The sequence below is a fragment of the Oncorhynchus masou genome, unplaced genomic scaffold (genome assembly GCF_036934945.1).
Source record: "Oncorhynchus masou masou isolate Uvic2021 unplaced genomic scaffold, UVic_Omas_1.1 unplaced_scaffold_1470, whole genome shotgun sequence".
Taxonomy (NCBI): domain Eukaryota; kingdom Metazoa; phylum Chordata; class Actinopteri; order Salmoniformes; family Salmonidae; genus Oncorhynchus; species Oncorhynchus masou.
In genome coordinates this window covers 28,902-45,000 of record NW_027004691.1, presented here as the reverse complement: position 1 = coordinate 45,000, position 16,099 = coordinate 28,902, and the positions used below count along the sequence as shown (strand labels likewise).

At 42.2% G+C, this 16,099-nt stretch overlaps 2 protein-coding genes and 1 long non-coding RNA gene across 3 annotated transcripts; 1 reads left to right on the top strand and 2 right to left on the bottom strand.

Annotated features, from left to right (window-relative positions):
• Nucleotides 1-967: 967 nt before the first annotated feature.
• Nucleotides 968-3,709, bottom strand: LOC135530959 (GTPase IMAP family member 5-like). The gene is made up of 2 exons (XM_064959126.1): nucleotides 3,130-3,709; nucleotides 968-2,342 (listed from the first exon to the last, which is right to left on the bottom strand). The coding sequence occupies exons 1-2, from the start codon at nucleotides 3,707-3,709 to the stop codon at nucleotides 1,426-1,428; spliced, it is 1,497 nt and encodes a 498-aa protein (XP_064815198.1). The 3' UTR covers nucleotides 968-1,425.
• Nucleotides 3,710-4,347: 638 nt separating this feature from the next.
• LOC135530963 (uncharacterized) lies at nucleotides 4,348-14,985 on the top strand. Its single transcript, XR_010453927.1, has 3 exons — nucleotides 4,348-4,434; nucleotides 6,046-6,181; nucleotides 14,253-14,985. It is a non-coding gene; the product is annotated as an uncharacterized LOC135530963 (long non-coding RNA).
• LOC135530961 (GTPase IMAP family member 9-like) lies at nucleotides 12,021-14,261 on the bottom strand. Its single transcript, XM_064959129.1, has one exon. It carries the CDS (start codon nucleotides 14,221-14,223, stop codon nucleotides 13,306-13,308), a length of 918 nt encoding a protein of 305 aa, XP_064815201.1. The 5' UTR covers nucleotides 14,224-14,261; the 3' UTR covers nucleotides 12,021-13,305.
• Nucleotides 14,986-16,099: the final 1,114 nt, after the last annotated feature.

The following is a 16,099-nucleotide window of genomic DNA, read 5'->3' as shown; positions in this document are numbered from 1 at the left end:
TCAAGGCTGCCTTCAAAGCTGCAATCTTGAACAACGTTTGGCAGCATTGAATTGGTACAGAAACTATAGCTCTTCTAGTTTACTGAAGAAAATTTCAGCTGTGTCTGTTTCAAACTCCTTGATAATAGTCCATAACTATGTTCTGGTTTAGGATTTAATGAACGGTGACTGTTTCATGTAAACTCATTAATCTCCATATTTTTTCTGTGATTCTTGTTGAAATGTAGTTCTACTTCCTCCTTCCAAATGGGCGTGGCTTGGACTGAACAGCAGAGGGGAGGGAGTGGCTTTGACTGAACAGCAGAGGGGAGGGAGTGGCTTTGACTGAACAGCAGAGGGAGGGAGTGGCTTTGACTGAACAGCAGAGGGAGGGAGTGACTGAACAGCAAAAGGAGGTCATTTTTAATGTCGGAGACATACAGGGAAAATAAATTGACAAATGCCTTCATCAGGCTATACAAAACCCTGGAAATTGACTGAGTTTATTGATTCAAGTAGAAGACATACTTACTAGCTATTGTTGTGAATATTTAAAGATGATTTTGAGCACATCAGTTATATAACATTGTGTACTCCCATGTCATTCTACTTTCACTTTTATTTAAGGTGCTCTGAAAACAATGGGTATTTTTATCATGGGAGTATGAATATATTCCATCCCTGTCTTGAACACAGTTGTTCTATTAGTTAGACAGTCCAGTGGGAATGAATAACCACATCATTGCAGATTGAAGTTATTTGTTCCAAAACTCAGGCAGTATCACCTCAACTGGGAAACTTTATAGGAAGTAGCGTATGCAAAACTCATTTCCAGTGGGATGTTTTATTTTATTTCAAACTTGTTGTACCTTCACATGAACATAAGTGTATAACAGAGAAGAAGATTGAATCATCATGCAGTATTTTATGTGATGTATTCAATGTGTCTTTATGTAGTTAGGAAGGATGAAGACACAGACAAACAGACTCTGGGTAAAATAAGCATTTTAATAACAAAAATCAAGAAAAACATTTCAACAACAGCATATAAACCTCCAGGAGGGTAGCTGTCCAGGAACAGGGTTGGAGTTAAAACCTACAGGAGGGTAGCTGTCCAGGAACAGGGTTGGAGTTAAAACCTACAGGAGGGTAGCTGTCCAGGAACAGGGTTAGAGACCCCTGTTATATACTATAGCTTTAATCATGTTATACTGTATGTAAAAAAAATAAAAGACATTTAAATTATGCGTGCAGACAAGATTTTCATAAAGCTGTGGGCCTATTATTGTATTAGGCTCTAAGTTGAATTGGAGTGTAGGTTGTTAAGACACATTTTCAGAATGATTGGGGATGTAATAGCTACCAACACTGCATTTCACAGTAAATTACTGTTGGTGATTTTTGACTGACAACTTTGCTGCCAGATGTTTATATTTTTCAGGAGATTCAGGAACTCGTGAAAAATATCGCACCACCTACCACAGCACCACATATCGCAATGCTTTCCCCAGCTTTCCAACCTACAAAGGGACCTGCTAAACCACCTACATAAAGCACTAATCCTGCAACAACCACTGCACCTATAATCTTTTTCCCCCATCTATCCCAAAATCCCTCAAATCCTTTCTCCCCCTGGATCCTCTCCTCCTCCCTCTGGGTCCTCTCCTCCACCCTCTGGGTCCTCTCCTCCCTCTGGATCCTCTCCTCATCCTCTTTCTTAATCCTGTCTGCCTCCTCAAACATCTCATTGGTGTAGCAGGTTCCTCCATTGTCCTCCACTATTCTGTCTATCTTCTCCATCAGCTTTGTGACCTGAGCTCTGTTTCCTCTGGCTTTATTGTTGAGGACATGGTACCTCCCCCCACACTGCTCTACCAATCTACTGAGGTCTCTGTTCCCACCAATCAGCTTCTCTAGACCGTTACCCTCTAAAGCATCGCCATGGGTGAAGAGGATGATGGAGTGCTTTGTCAGTCCTGACCCAAACACACTCTCTAGAGTTTCAATAGCTTGTTTCTCCTGCTCTGTGAACCTGTCATTCACTCGTAAAACTATGAGGAAGGCATGAGTCCCTGGGCTAGACTCATAGATGCTCATACCAATCTCCTTTGCTAATTCTTCAACAGGAAGCTGTGTGTCAAACAGTCCTGGAGTGTCAACCACACTGACATCCCTCCCATCTACTGCTGCCTGTTTCCTTTCTGTTTTACGTGTTACAGAGGACGAGCTCAGTTCAGAATGGAAACTCGTCCCACCAAGGATGGTGTTTCCTGATGCACTCTTCCCAACACCGGTTTTTCCAAGCAGAACAATCCTTCTCTCTGGGCGATTCCTGATGGAGGAGCTCCTTGAAAGTGTTGAATCTGTGTATAGAAAAATACATCACATTTGATAAACTGATACAGTAAAATGACTACCATCTCATCCCCTGTACAGGCAGTTATTGGTGCACTGAATAATAATGCTTTGTGTCTGGTGTTTAAATCTTTATGGTGAATGTGGAGTTCAGGTGGCATTTGTAAAAGCGATCTGTCGCCAAGACAACTTAAAGTTACAATGGGGGGATAATTCATTTACATTATTGTTATCCCAGAATAAGAGACCAGAGGGTTATACTACGTAGCGGGATAGAGGAGTTAGCTAGCTAACTTTGGTGAATTCTGAGTTCAACTCGGGATAACTGTTAAACGTAGCGAGGACCCCTTTTTCCACGCCTATAGAAAATAACTGTATGAAGTCTCACTAAGTTTCAATGTGTGTTATGGTTCAAATGCATCCTGTCATCACTAAATGTGTAGTGTGATGCATTTCAATATTACTATTTTAACACAAAATAACATTTGATTCATTAAATATTTAATCAATCTTCCTCAAGTATTGTCTCAGTCATTGTCATGACAAACTACATAACTGTTCTAACAATTCTCAGGCAGGACGATCTATAATCACCTCAGCTACAGGAGACATGAAAAGATTGTGTTCATAACGTTATCAATGACATGACCTACTGAGCTCTCATCTAGAATATCTAGTGTTCTATCATCAGTAGTATACACTTCAAAACACAGTATTTCAATCATGGAAACATTTACAGTTAGTCAACATAACATTTCTGGCTAATCCTTTATATAAACAGTTAGTTAAACTTACTGAGATAGATGGATGTCTTTTGCAGCAGTGATTTGACCTGCTCAGGATCACCCCTCTTGTTGTTGAACACATGGTATCTTCCACTGTATTTTCTCATCACTTCTGTGAGGTCATCTGACTCCTCAATGAATTCTTCTATAGTCTGGTCTTCCAACTCATCTCCTCTGGTGAACAGGATCCAGGTTTGCTTCAAAAGACTCTCTCCTAGAAGACCTTCTATTTTACTAATGACCCTCTTCTCTTCTTCTGTTAATCTGTCTATCTTCACCACCAGGAGAAACACACGGGGACCAGATGAGGTTAACTTGAGGACTTCCTGGAATTTCTCCTGAATTTGCTCTTCAGATTGATCGGGGTTACAGAATCCTGGAGTGTCATACACGACAAGATCTATTCCTTCAATGGTGACATTTTGTTTCTCAATATCAGCAGTCACTGATTTTAATCTTTTCCTTGAGGGAAATGCGTTTCGTCCCAGGATGGTGTTTCCCGTTGCACTCTTCCCTGCTCCTGTTTTACCAAGTAACACCACCTGCAATGGTCTGGATGTCTGTTGCACAGGTTTGGAAAAGTGCCCCATCTTCAAGGAATTATCTTGTTATTGCCGAGCAGTGTGACGTGTGAGGCAGGAATCTAAATACAATGGAAATAAATACATTATTTTCTAAGATGCAAAATAAAGAAAAACAAGTAACAAACCAATGATATGAATAATCATCACTCAGTTATTACGTACAAAATTGAATTTAGGTTAAAAGTCGATTTAAAATGACAACCTTCCTGCTTTCGTTCAGGAATATGACTATCATTGAAATTGATATTTAAACTATCAGCCTACATGTAAAATGAATTCATTGAAATTACTGTTAATTACTGACAAAGATTTAGACTACATATATGTATTAAATCAGACAACACAATCATTGTAATGCACTGCGCGTAGTGGGTGAGGAGTCAGACGCAGGAGGCAGAAGAACAGAGTAGCGCTTTAATTACGCACCGGGAAAAATGCACTCGCCAAGAAACTGGGCGCTCATAAACAATTGCCCAAAACCAGGACCACACCTGTCCGGAGGGAAAAGACAACATAACCAGCACTACCACACCGTGAGAAACGCAACAAGCCCGCACAAAGAGCAGGCGGGCCTACCGGCTTAAATAGCCCAACTAAAAAAACTAAACAAGAAACAGGTGTAACTAAAATAAGACAAAACCAACAGAAAAGGAAAAAGGATCGGTGGCAGCAAGTAGACCGGTGACGACGACCGTCGAGCGCCACCCGAACAGGAAGAGGAGCCACTTTCGGTAGGAGTCATGACAATCATATTGACCATAGTCCTGTCCATTGACAATACGTCCTCCATGACGCATTTATCATTTTCGAAATGCAGACCACTTAGGAAGCCAATACACTGTTCTTCATTTTGGCCATTATTCTCTGGAAGACAGTACCAGGCTACTAATAATGTAGTAATCTAATAGATTGTCATAAATCATTCGAATAAATAACTGACCTACTTTCGTATTACAAATTGTAGAGGTTTGCAAATGCTATGGAGTTGAAACTGTTCAGCAGCAACAGTTTCACTTTCAGCCTCCAGTGTTCTTATTTTATCTGACACTTAAACCACTCCCCTAAGTTCCCTAGACAGACCCTGTATCATCGTAGCCTTTTTTCCCTGCTGATAAACTACCAACATAATTCAGTTGGTAAATAACATTTCAAGATGAATGATATAGTCAAAATCATTCATGAACGTAGCCTATGTGTTGAGGCCAGTAAACAATCAAAGGTGTTTTCTCGACAAGCCACTGTCAAACATATGCCATTGTCCGGACAGCAAACCCTGCAGAGTGCGGCTCTCGCCTGAATTTCCTTTAAAATGCATGAACTGTTCTGACGATGAGCTCTGCCGGCCGGCATTCTCTTAGGGACAGTTTAAAATGTACTGTTCCAAATTTACACTATCTTTTTGGGTGTTTTGTAACAGATGCCTCTTTCCATTCATCAAATAGTTTCTGCACAGTTTGGATTGATTGATTTTATTTGACAGTTTAAAAAAAAACTCACTGAGTGTACAAAATATTAGGGACATCTTCTCTTTCCATGACATAGTCTGACCAGGTGAAAGCTATGCTCCATTATTGATGTCACCTGTTAAATCCACTTCAATCAGTGTAGATGAAGGGGAGGAGACAGGTTAAGGAAGAATTGTTCAGCCTTGAGACAATTGAGACATGGATTGTGTATGTGTGACATTCAGAGGGTGAATGGGCAAGACTAAATATTTAAGTGCCAGACGCACCCCGGTTTGGATGTTCTCACGTTATGTGTTAATAGAACATTCTGATTTTTCTGCCTGACTGTGGCGCTTTTTACCTGAATTGGTAGGATTTACCTGTGATCACAACAAAACTACCTATTTTGCTCAAATAAAGACATCATTAAATTGTGTTTTCTTTGAAAAAATGGGCCTGGCAGAGAATATATCATTCAACTTTTCTGTCTGAGTGGTGCAGTTTACTGCAATTCTTTGGGATTATCTTGTGACCAGAACAAAACTACTTATTTTATTCAACTAGAGACAGAAATAATTGGTGTTGCTTTAAAAGATGTCCCTGATTGACATGGACTGTTTCCTCACCTTATTCTCCTTGTGGTTATCCATGGTTGTTGGTTCTTTACCAGGTAATAACACGTGAAAACGAAGGACTGAAGCAATAGACTCTGTGATGGTTGTGTAATTGTTTCAGGTCCAGTGCACTCAGGCTGTTGTTACATTTATTTGTTACATTTGCGTGTGATATCAATGAGCTGTGACAATGCATCTTGATATGGCCTATAGTGGTGATTGACTGTACTGTCAAACAAAGCTGCCAGGTCTGAGTACAGGGTGATAAACTCCCTCTCTGCAGGTTCTCTTTCCTTCTCACAGTGTAATGGATATGAGGCTCCCAGGTGATCATGGTAGAGGTCTGCTGCTTCTGAGGATCCTGCATCTCTTCTTGCACCACTTTGGGCCAGAAGATTGGGAATTCCTTTGCCTGATAAGTAAGTGGCATGAATGATAAATATTACTGTAGTGGCTTCCTTTCGTCTTTACCATAGCCACTGCCCAAGCCTGAAGCGGGGTTGTTTGGTACACATACAGTCCACACTCAAGGTTTCCAACCGGCCAAACATTCGATGACATCCAGGGATATGGTGCAACAAAAATGTTTATTCTTCTTATATCTAACAAATAAATTATTCTCCAATCAACTTAAAGCAGAGAATACTTGATATAGAAAATACATATTATGACCTGTCTGTATGTCTGTATGGTCAAAAAACTATACCGCTCCCGCATCTAGCAAGGACTCCCTCTCCCGAAGGCCCAACTTCCTGCCTTTATCCTAACACACTTACCACAATACAATGAATAGGCAAGAGAGGGGGACAAAACTGAGTTACACAAACAACAAATGAATATATCTCGAATCAGGTAAATATAAATCATAATGGTACGTACCTAATATTTCATCATTTACATTAATATTTAATATATTTACACAAATATACATGGAGCTCCATATGTTCAGTCTTTTACGCAAATATGTCCAAATCGGCTCTAACATACCGGCCCCTAATTGTTGACTGCCTGAATGCACAACAATTACTTAATATTCAGACATAGAGCCAATACACAAAACATTCTATACCAGAGCACTATTACAGTTCATAGCTATATACAAATATACAAGGTGCCATATAGAAAAATAGTCCATAGATCTCAGTCTGAGTTGAAGTGTAAAGGTGTTCAACTTCCAAAAATGTCAAGAGTTTGACGTCCAAAAATGTATGACATCAAAGAATGTAAGAGTACGACATCAAGAATCAGGGGTGCACGTGATTCTAAGATGGAGCACTGTGTGTGTGTGTGTGTGTGTGTGTGTGTGTTTCACTCAGTCGCCTCAAGGAGCAGACAGAGTTTATTGATAGGTCTCTAAGATATTGGTCTTAGTCTTAACCATGACGCTCCGGACAAGACCTTTGGCCCCTGGCAAGGCCTCCACCACACGCCCCATTAGCCAGGAGTTCCTTGGGGCGGTGTCATCGACGATGACCACGAGGTCACCAGGACTGAAGTTTCTCTTAGTTTTGTTCCACTTGTTCCGCTCCTGCATAAGTGGAAGATACTCCCTGATCCATCTCTTCCAGAAGAGGTCAGTGATATATTGTACTTGCTTCCATCTCCTTCGTGTCTATAGGTCGCTTCTCTGGAATAGTCCTGGTGGCAGGACTGGCTTAGCTTTCAGATGAAGCAGATGGTTCGGAGTCAGGGGTTCTAGATCATTAGGGTCATTTGTTACAGTAGTGATTGGTCTGTCGTTCATAATCGCCTCAACTTCACACAAGGCGGTCTGCAAAGCCTCATCATCCAGTACTTGCTCTTTAAGGACTGAATAGAGGATCTTTTTCACCAGTCGGATCAACCTCTCCCATACCCCCCCATGGTGGGCTCCAGAGGGAGGGTTGAATGACCATGTCACTCCTTCCTTCAGTAATTCATTTTGAATCTTGCTGTGATCCAGCTCTTTCATAGCTTCTTCTAGCTCTCTGTGTGTTCCAACAAAGTTGGTGCCATTGTCTGTTCTGATACTTGTTACTGGGCCCCTTCAACAGATGAACCTGCGCAGGGCATTGATGCAGGAATCAGTATCCAGATAACTAGCAACTTCTAGATGGACAGCTCGACTCACAAGGCAAGTAAAGATCACACCATACCGCTTCACATGAACGCGGCCTCGCTTCACCTCTATGGGGCCGAAGTAATCTATGCCCACATGGGTGAAAGGCGGCAAATCAGGTGACACCCGATCTTGTGGAAGGTCGGCCATCTTCTGTTCTCCAGCTCTAGCTTGCATCCGCCTGCAAAAGACACAGCACTTTAGGATCTTCCTTGCTAAAGAGTTGGCACAGGGTATCCAATATCGCTGGCGAAGTCTAGAAAGCATGTGACCTCTCCCAGAGTGGCCAACCTGCTCATGGATATGGAGTAAGATCAGTCTAGAGATGTAGGAGTCTTTTGGAAGGATCATAGGATTCTTTAGTTCCGTAGGCATAGCAGCTTTGCTTAACCTTCCTCCTACTCTCAGAATGCCATTGTCAACAATTGGATCAAGCTTACAGATTGAGCCACTTCTCTTGGCACATTGTTTTCCTTTCACAACTAGTGCAATTTCTTGTTTAAAGTGCTGTCGTTGTTCAAATCGGATGATGACCTTTTCTGCTTCATCTAGGTCATCCACAGACAGACTTTCTTTTCCAAACGTCAGTTTGAACTTGTCAATTTGTTCCTTCAGTGAGTTTGTCAGACTCTGATCTGGATCAGTTTGAGAGAGAATTTTCCTTTTCTGGCTTAACTGTAGAAGACGTTTCTTCAGTTTCAGCATCCAGGCAACTGCTTTCTTCAAGCTGTTCCATGTTGAATAGTACTCAATCAGTTTGCTGGTTGGACTCTTTTCTTCCACACTTGTACTGTTTACGATTACGTCTTCCCTCACCTCTGGATCATCCGGAGGGATGGAGTTAAGCTCCTCGGGGACTTTCGGCCATTGAGTTTCTGGTTTCTCCAGGAATTCTGGTCCATTGCGCCATCTCTTTGAGTTCAGGAACATTTCAACATGTAATCCTCTTGAGGCATCATCGGCTGGGTTGTGTTTGGAGTTCAAATACCTCCACTGTTTTGCTTTCGATAGGTCACGGATCATAGCAACCCTATTAGCCACAAAGGTATGGAATCTCTTGGTATCATTGCGGATGTATTTTAGCACAGACTGGCTGTCAGTCCAAAAAGTTGACTCCTCAAGTTCAATCTGGAGCTCCAACCTTAACATCCTGTCCACTCGCACTGCCAATGTTGCTGCAGCAAGTTCCAGTCTGGGGATTGTCATCTGCTTGAGTGGAGTCACCCTTGATTTCCCCAGTATGAATGCAATGTGAACCTTTTCCATACCGTTTGTGAACCTAAGGTAGCTTGCCGTGCCATAACCTTGTTCACTTGCATCACCGAAGTGATGCAGCTGTGCCGTCATGACTTGACCAAAGTTCTCAGGCTTCATACACCTGTCTATCTGGAATCTGGAGAGCTGGTCCAGCTCTGAGAGCCATTTCTGCCATGAAATAGAGTGTTCTTCAGGGATGACTTCGTCCCATCCACACTTTAGCTTGCAGAGCACTTGAAGAATTTGCTTTGCCTTTAATACAAATGGGGCGAGGAAACCTAATGGATCATAAATAGAGCTGACAGTTGAGAGAATACCTCTTCTTGTAAGGGGTCTGTTCTTGACAGTGACTCTGAAGGTAAACGCATCACTTTCAATGTTCCATCGGATTCCAAGTGCTCTTTCAACAGGCAGCTTTTCTCTGTCCAGGTCCAGTTCCTTTATCTGCTTGGCTTTGTGTTCATCAGGGATAGAAGCCAGCACAGTGCGGCTGTTGCTGACCCACTTGGTCAATTTGAACCCACCCTGAGAGCACACAACCCTGAGTTTTTTTGTGAGGGCTATGGCTTGTTCTTCTGTGGCCACTGACTTGAGGCAGTCATCAACATAGAAGTTGGACTTGACTGTTTGAATCACCTCTTCATTGTACCTCTCACAGTTGTCTTTTGCAGTCTTTTGCAGTGCAAAGTTTGCACAACTTGGAGAGGATATAGCACCGAAAAGATGAACCTTCATTCTGTACTCCTCCAATCTTTTGTTGGTATCACCGTCCGGCCACCATAGGAATCGCAGGAAGTCTAAGTAATCTTCATGGACACGTACTTGATGGAACATTCCTTCGATGTCTGCCATCATGGCAATGTGCTCTTGCCGAAATCTTAGCAAGACTCCTATAAGCGTGTTTGCCAGGTCAGGGCCTTGAAGGAGTTCACTGTTAAGAGATGTACCTTTATAGGATGATGAACAGTCAAACACTACTCGTATCGTTCCTTTGCGCTTATGGTGAACGCCGTGGTGTGGTATGTACCATACCTTGCCTTTCTCTCTGAGGAGCTGTTCTTGTGGTACCTTCTCGGAGTAACCTTTTGTTATCATCTCTTCCATGAAGCCTTTGTACTCTGCAGTGTAACCTTTGTCCTTCTTGAACTTCCTGATAATATTTAGAGCCCGCTGCTTTGCCATGTCACGATTGTTTGGCAGGACTACATCTTTTTTGCGAAAGGGCAACGGTAAGTAGTAGTGATGGTCTTTGAGGGTTATGGAGCTTGATACGATCTCCATAAACCTACGATCCTCAGCTGACATCTCACTTTTCTCTTCATACCCTCTCTCAGGGAAGTCATGGTTGTACTGATTTACAAGAAGAAGCCCCAGGTCGGCCATTGAGATACGATTGGCCATCACCGTAGGATGCCCAGATTCTTCTGCCATGGTACAATTGTTAAGAGGACCGTTCATCACCCATCCAAAGAGGGTTTTCACTGCATACGGTCCGTTGCCTTGACTATTTATGATTTTCCAGGGTTCCATTGCCTTTGGAGCATTTACGCCAATCAGGAGTTCGACGTCGGCGTCAATTTCCTTCAACTGAACCTCTTTCAGGTATGGCCACCTTTTGAGATCTTTCTGAGTGGGAATATTTTCTCTTGTCACTGGGATCTTATTTTGGGTGTAGACCTTTGGTAATGCAAGAAATGTGTCACCTTCCACATTGCCAATCTCTAATCCAGATATCTCAAAGCTCTTGGTAGGACTCTCCTGCCCCATTGTGCGTAGCAGAATTTCAGTCTCACTGCCTTTAGCTTGCAACTGCCTCATGAGTCTCTCTGTACAAAATGTTGCTGAGCTACCAGAATCGAGAAATGCATAGGTTAAAGTAGACCTGCTTCCATTTGCCATCTTTACTTGAACTGGCACAATCGCAAGTGCACAATCTGTACCGGCCCCGGTATCTTCACCAGCTTCCAGTGAAACAAGAGCACTGCTGACAGTCTCCTCCCGCTTTACTGCTACACCCCTCGTATCGGCCTTCAGAGATCTAAATCTCTCTCCTCCTTCAATGTGCAGGATCGTGGGGTGCTTTCTTTGACATTTCTGACAGGTCATCCTTCTTTTACATTCTTTGCTTAAGTGTCCTCTCATCAAACAGCCAAAACAAAGGCCTTTAATTACTTAATCATACAATGTGATTTTCTGGATTTTCGTTTTAGATTCCGCCTCTCACAGTTGAAGTGTACCTATGATAAAAATGACAGACCTCTACATGCTTTGTAAGTAGGAAAACCTGCAAAATCGTCAGTGTATGAAATACTTGTTCTCCCCACTGTATAGGTTCTGTCAAAAGTAATCTTTTAAGTTTTTAAAAAATGTACTTTTTGTTTAAGTGGTGAATTACAATGTGTAGCCTTATAACAGAGTTAAAACTGTCACGTTGATGGACTGTCAGGCCGGGATTCAATCAAAATGCATATTGTCCACAAGAGCAGTGCACAATGCACCTTTAAAAGGCAATGTCACAGTTGTCAAGCATAGATGACCTTTGTAAATCAAGTGCAGCGTGCTTGTCAATCCCAACTTTGATTGAATCCTGGCCTTAGTCCTTACATCCATAGTGTTGGGGTTCATTTCCTTGTTCCTTGTCAATCATTGGCTCAATGGTGAAATTAGCATTATGACAATACCTTTAATTAAATCATTCAAAAACCTTTATTAATGCAATTGCAGACAGAAGTTGACAACAGGAACATAGCACACATGTTTCAGAGTAAGTTATGCAAAATAGAAAAGGGTCCATGTTGTTTTATCATGCCTACAGTCCATTTACATTTACATTTAAGTCATTTAGCAGACGCTCTTATCCAGAGCGACTTACAAATTGGTGAATTCACCTTCTGACATCCAGTCATATATCTTAGTGATGTCACTGCCTACGTCATTACCTTCTACTCATGAGACCAAACCCATGCCTTCATAGCTATATAAACAACAGTTTCAGTGTTATCTAAAAGCTTAGCAGTAAATGTTGAAATTGATTTATAGTGGAATGTCTGACTAGTCTCCTACCTCTTACACTCACCTGCAGAGTTCTGTCTTCACAGTCACACATTGCTCAGACAGTTTCTTCATAAGAGGCAGAGAGCCTAGAAAAGTACTGTGGAACAATATTAAACCCCATAGTGTATATATATTGTTAATCTGTAGTCTAGGACCCTATAAATGTAAGGAGGGAGGGGTCTTATAACCCCTCCCCTTCTATTAATCCACATAAGCATAATCAGTTATTATTATACATCAAACATTTGGTACAGCCCCTATCATGACCCCTAGGTGCACCCCTGACAATAGGTCCATCTATTCATTTCATTTCTCCAGCCTCATCCACCAGCTTAATAGTTAACCATGTAGGCCTAGTGGGGCTCCCATTTGGCTGAAACACAAATCTGGACTGAAGCTTTTAGGCTTAACTTGTATGGAAATGAGAGAGGCTGAGAAGGCAATGAAATAGCCAGAATAAAAAAACGGATCTGGATCTAGTGAGAAAACAGATAAATATTTGTTATGTGAACTAACACTTTAAACATGAGTATACTCCCCACCTGATTTCTACCATTCACTACTTGGCAAACATCACATAGCATACATGTGTGTACATAGCACACAACTTGTCTGTCTCCGGCACTCTGGCTTTACTTTGCTGTCTTTATCTGTTGTTCTGGTGCACGTGCCAACTTTGAATTGGTGCAACCTCATATAAAACATTTGTCTGTCTTCCCATCTACATCACTCTGGCCAACTGACGTTTCTTCTCCACAATGAGTCTGGATTTGCCTCCCTCCCCGACAATTTCTAGAATGCGAACACGTTCTGATTGGTCCCATAAATCGATGGGTTAGCCAGAGCCAGCCTACATTGATGGCTTTGCAAGAAGTCATCAATGTAAGGGAATTTCAGGGATTGAACTTTTTTTTCGCCCTTGAAACCTATATCCAATGACATAGTTACAATATTTGTTCATTTCACTTTGAATTCACGTTAGTTGACAGATCAATCAAATGAACATCAAAATTCACTTTTACTTGAGTCATTTTCTATTAAGGTATTTATACTTTTCCTCAAGTATGACAATTGGGTCCTTGTTCCACCACTCCTGATTCTACAGTAGGAGTAGCTGAAGCAAGTTCCTGACTGTCAGATTGCGACTGAACGAACAAATCCAAAGCCTATTAATCCACCTACAACACCTACAACACCACCTACAACACATCCTACGCCACCTCCTACAACACATCCTACGCCACCTCCTACGCCATATCCTATGCCATATCCTATGCCAGCTCCTATGGCAGCTCCAATCCCTGCACCTATCAGTGCTTCACAAATCCTTGCACTGACTTTGTCCATAAAAATTTTGAATTTTGACTTTGTGTTTGTGGCTTGGGCTGTAGGCTGGGGCAGATGCTGAGTGACTGACCTTGAGGCAAGAGCTGAAGTTTGATTTGTAGGATCATTCTCATGTTCTGGCTGCCCGGTTCCTGTTACCTGGTTTTCCTCTTCTTCTCTTCTAATTGTATGTTCATTTATCTCTGTGTCTTTCTGAACTTGTTGCTTTTTCTCCTCTTGACATTCTCTCTCCTTCTGCATCCTCTCCTCCTCCTCCCTCATCTCCCTCCTTTCCATATTGAACCTCTCCCTTATCTCCCTCTGGATCCTCTCCTCCTCCTCTTTCTTAATCCTGTCTGCCTCCTCAAACATCTCATTGGTGTAGCAGGTTCCTCCATTGTCCTCCACTATTCTGTCTATCTTCTCCATCAGCTTTGTGACCTGAGCTCTGTTTCCTCTGGCTTTATTGTTGAGGACATGGTACCTCCCCCCACACTGCTCTACCAATCTACTGAGGTCTCTGTTCCCACCAATCAGCTTCTCTAGACCGTTACCCTCTAAAGCATCGCCATGGGTGAAGAGGATGATGGAGTGCTTTGTCAGTCCTGACCCAAACACACTCTCTAGAGTTTCAATAGCTTGTTTCTCCTGCTCTGTGAACCTGTCATTCACTCGTAAAACTATGAGGAAGGCATGAGTCCCTGGGCTAGACTCATAGATGCTCATACCAATCTCCTTTGCTAATTCTTCAACAGGAAGCTGTGTGTCAAACAGTCCTGGAGTGTCAACCACACTGACATCCCTCCCATCTACTGCTGCCTGTTTCCTTTCTGTTTTATGTGTTACAGAGGACCAGTTCAGTTCAGAATGGAAACTTCTCCCACCAAGGATGGTGTTTCCTGATGCACTCTTCCCAACACCGGTTTTTCCAAGCAGAACAATCCTTCTCTCTGGGAGATTCCTGATGGAGGAGCTCCTTGAATGTGTTGAATCTGTGTATAGAGAAATACATCACATTTGATAAACTGATACAGTAAAATGACTACCATCTCATCCCCTGTACAGGCAGTTATTGGTGCACTGAATAATAATGCTTAATATCTGGTGTTTAAATCTTTATGGTGAATGTGGAGTTCAGGTGGAATTTGTAAAAGGGATCTGTCGCACGCCAAGACAACTTATTAAAGTTACAATGGGGGGGATAATGCATTTACATTATTGTTATCCCAGAATAAGAGACCAGAGGGTTATACTACGTAGCGGGATAGAGGAGTTAGCTAGCTAACTTTGGTGAATTCTGAGTTCAACTCGGGATAACTGTCAAACTTAACGAGGACCCCTTTTTCACGCCTATAGAAAATAACTGTATGAAGTTCTACTGTGTTATGATTCAAATGCATCCTGTCATCACTAAATGTGTACTGTATTTCAATATTACTATTTTAACACAAAATAACATTTTATTAGTAAATATTTAATCAATCTTGAGGTATTGTCTTAGTCATTGTCATGAAAACAAAATAACTGGTCTTACAATTCTCAGGCAGGACGACCTATAATCACCTCAGCTACAGGAGACATATGAAAAGATTGTGTTCATAACGTTATCAATGACATGACCTACTGAGCTCTCATCTAGAATATCTAGTGTTCTATCATCAGTATTATACACTTTAAAACACAGTATTTCAATCATGGAAACATTTACAGTTAGTCAACATAACATTTCTGGCTAATCCTGTCAGGACCCGGTTACGAACCTGAGTCTCCGGAGTGAGAAACAGTCACTTAACCAACTGAGCCACGAATAGTCAGCAGAACCCAGAAGATGAGGCAGACACAGCAGTACTTAAGACGGTGTATTTAATAAAGTAAAAAAGGAGAAGTCCTTCAATACAAAAAATGGCAAATCCAAAAGGTGGTAGGAATAGCACAAAAAGCCTCAAGAGATACTCAAAAACAAAAACAGAATTCCACAAGAGCATCCACCGGAAACGACAAGAATACACAGAACACTAGGGCTGGGTGCTAACATACAAACACAGAGCACAGAACTGAGGGAAACTAAGGGTTTAAATACAATCAGGGTCAACGAGGCACAGGTGCAAATAATAATGGGGAACAAGGGAAAAAACATGAGGTCAAAAAGCACAATGGGGGCATCTAGTGACCAAAACCCGGAACAACCCTGGCCAAATCCTGACAGAATCCCCCCCCTAGGAACGGCTCCTGATGTTCCTACCAGCTCTCTCAGGGTGGAGGGCCCTGAACTGACGAATGAGGTCAGGGTCCAGGATGTCTTTGGCAGGAACCCAGGAGCGCTCCTCGGGACCGTAGCCTTCCCAGTCCACCAGATACTGCCAGGACCGCTGCACCCGGCGGGAATCCAGTATCCGATGGACGGTATAAGCCGGCTGGCCTCCAATGACACGAGGCGGAGGGGGAGGTCTGTCTGCCGGGACAAGGGGAGAAAAAACAACAGGTTTTAACAATGAAATGTGAAATGTGGGATTAATCTTAAGGGATCTGGGTAAGTGTAGGCGATAAGAAACTGGGTTAACTCTCCTAGCAACCTTGAAGGGACCGATGTATTTTTGGGACA

What these genes read in the sequence shown, in the direction of transcription:
- LOC135530959 (XM_064959126.1), bottom strand. Translation starts at nt 3,709, where the DNA reads ATGGGGCACTTTTCCAAACCTGTGCAACAGACATCCAGACCATTGCAG. An exon ending in AAAGACATCCATCTATCTCA is followed by an intron (nt 2,343 to 3,129) that starts GTAAGTTTAACT and finishes TTCTATACACAG; the next exon opens with ATTCAACACTTTCAAGGAGC.
- LOC135530961 (XM_064959129.1), bottom strand. Translation starts at nt 14,223, where the DNA reads ATGAGCATCTATGAGTCTAGCCCAGGGACTCATGCCTTCCTCATAGTT.